Genomic DNA, 7,838 nt, shown 5'->3' with positions numbered 1-7,838 from the left:
GCCTGTCTTTGCCTAGGGCCCCAAATTTCCTAAATCTGCCCCTGAGGGTATCAATACTGATTTGATAGAATCTGGGAGAACGGACCATGTTCAACCATCCATTTTCTTTAACCTTATCCCTCAGTGGGATCAGGAGGTGCTGGTGCATATCTCCAGCCACGTTCTGTGTGAGAGGTGGGATCACCCTGGACAGGTCACCAGTCTGTCGCAGTATGTTCAACCAGCTTAAAAGTAATCAGTAATCAGATTTATTATTTGCACTTTTACTAAGTGAACTTTCTAACTCCCTTAAATCTGAAATTACAATGCCAAAATTGTTTAAATCTTTTATCTTTGGACCCCCTGCAGAGTGACGCCACACCTGCAAGATCCTATCCTTACCTTCCTGCTAGATTGCAAAAAGCAGCTTGCTGATGAGTTGTCAACATAACACGCTAAATCTTAAATGTACGTGTACATATAAAAGAAAAAGTGGCGCAGTGCTTGCTACTGAATGGCAACACTATCAAAGTCAGGAAAAAGTTTTAAGTGAAGCCGGGATTAAAACAGTAGCTACAAGAAGCTTCAAATAAAAGGTGTTCTTTATGTTCAACCTAAACACCAACTCCGATAGACCATCAGTAGAGCAGGTGTTTAAATTAATCAATCACTGCTGCGAAAGCTTATAGCAGTGAAAGCTAATATACCACAGCCATCACTTAATAAACGCAAAATAAACAACCCTCTAAAACGGAAAACTGTAATGGACCGAAAGTCCTGTTTTTTATGTGGGAAATTATTTGCGTGTGTTTTAGTATAATTCTGATATATTGGCGCTGTTGTCTGTTTCTATGGCAACGATACTGAATGTAGTGTAGCTTAGAGACCTGCATGGGTCGAGTTTTACCAACCCGCACCCGCCCGAACCCGTTAGGATGACTACCGAACCCGACCCGTCCCGTTGATATTTAACCCGCAACCCGACCCGTTAACACATCATAGGCTATTGGACGCTGCGCTGCAGACAGTGCCTGATTAATATAACATTTCTGATGTCCATAACAACACACACGCATAAAAAAAATCACCAACTACCCGCCCGCACTAAAAAAATATCCGCCCGATGCCTGACCCGTTTATTTTTTTTAATGTATTTTTCGCGGGTACCCGACCCGTTGCAGGACTCTAGTGTAGCTGACATAACAGCGCCGGAAAAGAGTGGTTTGAGTTTTTTTTCCCAACGGTTCAGTTATATTTTAAATACAGTATTAACTTATTTTTACACTATTCTCTATTCTTTTACTACTTTAAGTCTCTCCTGACTAAAATTAGGTCTTAATATTTCCACAAGTCCCTCTCACCTGCAAGTCTGAGTCCACTGCTGTCCCTGAATGGGTTAGCATTTTTGGAGGGAAGCGACAGGTGTTATGGGGAGAGGGTGGAGGGGGGTGATGGGGAGAAAGCGAGAGGCAACAGATTCTTTTTTTCTGAGTTTTTTTTTTTGTCGGGGTTTGTGGACGGTGAGCAGCGGGGAGAACTTTTTTTATTTTCTTTCTGAGGAGCGGCATGAATTGGGTTTTAATCAGATATACACAGCACCGAAAGCAAAATACGTGTACAAAATATTGGTGGGGACTGTCCCCCTACCGGTCAAGATTGGTGGGGACATGTCCACACCAGTCCTTAAGGAAGTTACGCCTATGGTACTACATTGTGTTGAATTCATGTTAATGTGTATTTAAAGACATCTCAATTAGTGGGAAAAAAAATGCAGGGGGGAATATATTAAAAAAAAGTCTAATCAACCAAAACCTTTGCGACCCCCATGCAGTACCTCCGTGGACCTCCTAGGGGTCACGGACCCCCTGTCGCAGAGCTCCTGTCTACAGCATTTTCGATAAAAACAATACCACTATGATATAAACCTCTGCATAACTTCAAATTGATATACACTACACTGAAAAGAATAGTTTATATTTTAAAGATGATCTAGAAATAAGTTAACATTTCTTAAATTAAGGGTATTTACCCTTAATTTGAGTAGATAAATAAGATGATTTCCCAATGGAATTAGTATTTATACTCTTAAAATTAGATAATTAGATAATATACTCTTGGAATAAGACAAAGCAATTGTTTATTTCTTATTTTAAATGTAAATTGTCTTGTTCCATTGGCAAAGTGTCTCACTTACCTCCTCAATTCAAGAAAAAAATCCACTTATTTGAAGAAAGAAGAACTTATTGAGATTTTTTCCAGTGTAATGTCTACTGGGTTTTTAGATAGCTAGTTTTCTAAAATACTGTGTCAGCTAGCTGTGCAGAAATGCTTGAGAGAAAGATCCTGTTTATTCATTTGTATTTTTGTCCCCATCATGGTAAACCTATAAGTTGTGGAACTTTTGATTGTTACCTTTTTAGTTATCTTACTGCTAGTGGCTACCTGAGCTGTGGGGCTAAAGGTACCTGTAACATAAAATGAAACCAGTTATGCTAATTGAATTATTGGCTCTTGTGTCACAACCCAACTCTGCTGCAACAAAAAGGGAGACAGACAAGGTTTAGTAGAACTCAATGTAGTTTTGTTTTATTCCCACAAAACAAAGCTTAGCAATGAAAACAGTCTGCATTTGTGACTGTCCCCATAAGTGAATGAGAGTAAGGAAACAGGCACCTGAACACCAAACGATCAATGAGGTCAAAAGAAGGCAGAGGCCTAACTGGCTGGAAAGGAGCCTTTTAACACCTCACAGGTGTAGCTCGATCAGGCTGACGAGCCCTCTGCTTTGCTCCCTGCAAAAGAAAAGAAAACAACACAAGCTTGTCACACTGACTTGATCTGAGATATAACCAAACCATAAACAGACCACCACTCAGCGCTTAACTTTAGCAGTGCCTATTGGGGTTTCAGACTGTGACATTTCTTCTTTATTACAGCAAGTAGCTGTGATAATATGCCAGCATTAGCTTTCTGCACAAAGAAGCAACGGATGGACAATCTGTTTTTATCTTATATTTCACTTTTCTATCATTCTTGAAGCACTAAAGAGATTTAAACAGTGCAACAAATATATTTCATACTTTTAAAGATGAAACTGATTAAATTACTAAACCTTTACTTTTGAAACTCACGGTGGCTGTTAGCTGAAGAGCTAGATAAAAATCATTATAGCGAAATCTATTTGGACTGTGCTGTTTCATTCATCCTGTAAAAGCATATATTTAAAAAAAATGGTCATCATCTAACATCGCCATTGGTTAAATGTTATTTAAAATAACTGAAGCTCAACATGAAAAACATAAACAAGTAAGAATGTGTATTTCATTTAAATTGTGTCTGTCTCTTGTGCTGCAATAAAGAAACTTTGCCTCTTAGATGATTAAGTGTTTTACTTTATTAGACCTAAACAACTTTTATTGTCATTTTGTGTACGCAGTGTACACTAAAGGAAATTTAGCAGTGAAATGAACTTTTTCTATTTCATAAAGTGCAGCGGTGATCAAATTATGATAAATATTTGATCAATACTGATCAATACATAATCCTTAACGCATATGTATTGTGCTATTTACCTGCTACGTAGGCATACTATAAGTGGTGCTGAAGAAAGTTATTACTTTCTAAAGATGAAAACCTAATCTTCTAGAACTAAATGGCCAACATTGCCAGTGGGGGCTCTGCTACCTTTCCACCTCCCTGTAGTGGATTGCTGTGCTACGGTGCTAATGATAGCTGGAATTAAAACAGATGTAAAAAAACTTAAATTCTGTTTTAGCAGTGTTATTCTTACATTTTGGCTCTGTCCGAATGTCTGCCCTAACCACTATATAGAACACTATATAGTCTATATATATATATATATATATATATATATATATATATATATATATATATATATATATATATATATATATATATATAGAACACTATATAGTATATATATATATATATATATATATATATATATATACATATATATATATATATATATATATATATATATATACATATATATATATATATATATATATATATATATATATATATATATATATATATATATATATATATATATATATATATATATATATAAATAGAACACTATATAGTATATATATATAGAACACTATATAGTGGTTACCAACGGGAGTGAAAAGTAGCGATCATCTGTCTAAACGGTCAGTTAGCTGAGTTCCCTATAAAGTCCACTGTATATTCCCCGCTCTACAGTATATAGTGATTTAGGGATTTAATGGTTAGGGCGAACGTTCAGACAAAGCCTTTGTGTTTGTGTAAGGCAAGGCAAGGCAAATTTATTTATATAACACAATTCAGAAAAAAGACAATGCAAAGTGCTTTGCATGATTACAATATAGGAAAATGAAACAGAATCAGAGCAAGTAGAAGAAGAAGAAAAAAAAAAAAAAAAATGCAGAAACAAGAAAGAACATTAAAAGCAGTTGGACTACAGAAAATAAAAAAAATGAACTAATGATGTTTCAGTTGAACTGTTTAACTTGAACAGTCGAAAGCAATCCTAAACAAATGTGTTTTTAGTCTTGCTTTAAAGGAACTCAGGCTTTCCGCACTTTTACAGTTTTCTGGAAGCATAGGAACTAAATGCTGCTTCTCCATGTTTAGTTCTGGTTCTAGGTATGCAGAGCAGGCTGGAGCCAGAAGACCTGAGAGGTCTGGAGGGTTGATACACTGATAGCAAGTCTGTGATGTATTTAGGTGCTAAGCCATTCAGAGATTTATAGACTAACAGAAGTATTTTAAAGTCCTTTTTCTGAGATACAGGGAGGCAGTAAGGACTTTAGAACTGGGGTGATGTGCTCTACTTTCTTAGTCTTAGTGAGGACACGGGCAGCAGCGTTCTGGATCAGCTGCAGCTGTCTGATCCACTTTTTAGGCAGACCTGTGAAAGCACCGTTGCACTAATCAATTCGACTAAAAATAAACGCATGGATTAGTTTTTCCAGATCGCTGAGACATTAGTCCTTTAATCCTGGAAATGTTCTTCAGGTGATAGAAAGCCGACCTTGTAATTGTCTTTAAATGCTTTTGGAGGTTCAAGTCTGAATCCAGCACTACACCTGGATTTTGGGCCTGATCAGTGGTTACTAGCTGAATCGACTGAAGTGGTCCCTGTTCAGAATCACAGGCAGCGTTGTTTTATTTCCATATGCAGCATTTACACCATAGTTTACTTCAAGTCGTTGGATTTTCAGATCCATGATAGCTATTTTCTGTAGAAGCTTGTCAAAGATCACTGGGCTGAAGGTGGGCATCCTTTGAAGGTGGCTCTTCTCCATGTAGTAGTTAATTTCCTCAGTTTAGGGGAGGACCACTCGTCAGAGAAACCAGTCGAAGTCCTGTGTAGGTGAACGGAGACGTTTTGTGCTGACGAGGACTTGTGGTGTGATCAAAATAATATAGAAATGTTTAAAAGGTAATCCAGCCAGATAACCCTTCAAAAAACAACAATTTTGTTTAACTTTTTCTGGCTTTGGCTAAGATATAAGAAGATAAAAAATAGAGAAATATAAGCAAGCAGGGAACGAGGAAGAGATGCGTCTGAGCAGGCAGAGAGGCAGAAGCAGAAAAAAGTGTAGGTCTCTGCACCCATGTACTTTTTTATTGATGGTTAAAACAACCCAGAGTTTATAACAAAAATAAAACAAAATCTATTTCTACTGCACAATTCACAAAACATGTCAATCTCAAGGGACTTTACATAGTCAAATGAATCAAAACATACAGATTTGTAAAAAAAAAAAGAAAAAAAAAAAAGAAAGTTATTTATCTCTGGAAACCCAGCAGCTTGTATCGATTCATTGACATGCTTGTAGCATCAGTGGGCAGTTGCTTGCAATGGGCCGTTGATTTCGCAGCAATCTCTCATTTCTAGAATGCTTGCATGGAAGAAACAGGAAGAAACCTCCAAAGCAGACGTAGTGTGAGAAGCAGCAAGTAACTAGACAGAGCACAGACACAAAAGGAACAGAAGCACTGATCTAGGAGTACTTTCTACATAAGAGAAAAGCAAGCATGAAGAAACTTCTTTAGTGGCTTCATATAGAGAAACACATCAAAGCAGAAAGGCTCAAGTCTAGAAGATGAAAGCCAGCACATACAGTTACACATAATTTATTATTCGATTAACTGCTAGAAAAAACAAGATGGTAACAATGCTTTAAAACCTACACACCTAGTACACACACAGAAACACTTTAGATTCTATACAGTGCTATTTATAGCCTGTTCTTTTAATCTTTTTTTGAGGGACTTTTTAATTTTGTCAATTTACAGCCACAGAAATCTTTACATCATATTCTATTAAACAGATTAACACAATTTTATACCAATCCAGATGCAGAAATTGGATTAACTCTTGTTTTCTTTGATTAATGACGAGTTTTGAATAACTTGAAAGATTTAATATATGAAAAAGGTTAAAAACTGGAAGGGTATTTTTTTGTCACATGTTTCTATCATCACAAAGCTAAATGTTTATGATTGCATTCCTGATGAAATCTTTATTTATTCTTATGAAATTCAAGTACAGAACAGAGCTTCTTCCCTGCTCGCATTTTTATTCCCTTTTATTATTTTCCGTGAAGTGTTCAGCTTTCAGTGGAGCTTGTTTTAAACACGCACTGACACAGACATCGCTCCTACACCGCCTCCTGTTGAGTTTCTGTCCCCCGGGCGTTAAAAGGCGCAGTTGGTGATAAGAGCAGAGGCGCACTTTGAACAGGAGCGCGGCTGCAGGGGAAGGGGGTGGGGGCGGCCCTTCAGGACACCTGCCTGTCCTCTCTCAGCCTTCCTTCATTGGACCTTTGCTAAACAAAAGGAACAGGTTTAAATATTCCTCCACAGATTGCGCACCGATGCGCGCAAACTACAGCGGGAGACGCTGCCGTGCGCCATCCTGTCTCATGATGAGCTGATTGAGCTTTTGCGCACCGAGCCCGGATGGGTCCAAAGTTCCAGCAGGTCCAAACTTCGGTATGATCGTTTCCAACGGGAGCCTGGGCTGCGCGCGATGTCCCGGAGAAGAAACGACGGATGCGAGCGGAGGGATCACGGACTCTTTGCCCGCCACCTCTCTGAGTCCGACCGGGCACCTGGTGGTGGCGGTGTGCCTGGGCTGCATCGGCACTCTGGGCTTTCTCAGTAACTTCCTGGTGCTGGCGCTGTTCTGCCGGTACCGGGCTCTGCGCACGCCCATGAACCTGCTGCTGGCGAGCATCTCTGTGAGCGACCTGCTGGTCAGCGTGCTGGGCACGCCGTTCAGCTTCGCGGCCAGCACCCAGGGGCGGTGGCTGATCGGACGAGCTGGATGTGTTTGGTACGGCTTCATCAACGCCTGTCTGGGTAAGGATCACATTAGGATTTAAAAACTGAGACAGAATGAGGAAAATATATCATCGCAGCATTTTCTGTAGATCAACAGAACAGCTGTTTTTGCTCTAAATAAACCTTTTGCTGGTTTACTTAGAGCCTCAGAGTTAAATATGTACAGAATGGATATAGCAAAAATATTTTTATTATTTCCTATAAATGTGGGAAAAAGAAACACTTGGAAAGATGCTGCACGTTATTAGCATCCATCCATCTGACTTTTTTAATGTCTAATAACAGATTCAAGAAACAACAAACCTTTTGGGAAACTAAGTTTGGATATTTGAACTTCATACTTTATTGTTTTAGAGTTGGTTTTCCAGAATTATAATCAGTTTTTTTAAGAAGCTGTAAATATGGGAAAATGACTTGTGAGCCCCATTGTTACGTATTACTAAAACTTTTCATCTGCAGGCTGAACTCAAAGCTTTGCTCAACATAATCCAATTAAT

The 7,838-nt window shown here is 38.4% G+C and overlaps 1 protein-coding gene across 1 annotated transcript in view; it reads left to right on the top strand.

The window, feature by feature from the left end:
* The first annotated feature begins 6,720 nt into the window (after window positions 1-6,720).
* The window catches only part of tmtopsb (teleost multiple tissue opsin b), a 72,060-nt gene continuing 70,942 nt past the window's right edge, over window positions 6,721-7,838 (top strand). The window contains exon 1 of the mRNA XM_038267435.1: window positions 6,721-7,359. Coding sequence (XP_038123363.1) covers window positions 6,993-7,359 — 367 coding nt within the window. The 5' untranslated portion in view covers window positions 6,721-6,992. The remainder of the gene's footprint in view (window positions 7,360-7,838) is intronic.

Source organism: Cyprinodon tularosa, unplaced genomic scaffold, assembly GCF_016077235.1.
Source record: "Cyprinodon tularosa strain WSP-4 unplaced genomic scaffold, ASM1607723v1 ctg673, whole genome shotgun sequence".
NCBI classification, from domain to species: Eukaryota; Metazoa; Chordata; class Actinopteri; order Cyprinodontiformes; family Cyprinodontidae; genus Cyprinodon; species Cyprinodon tularosa.
The sequence above is the reverse complement of the archived record's forward strand: the minus strand, read 5'-3'. Positions and strand labels throughout refer to the sequence as shown.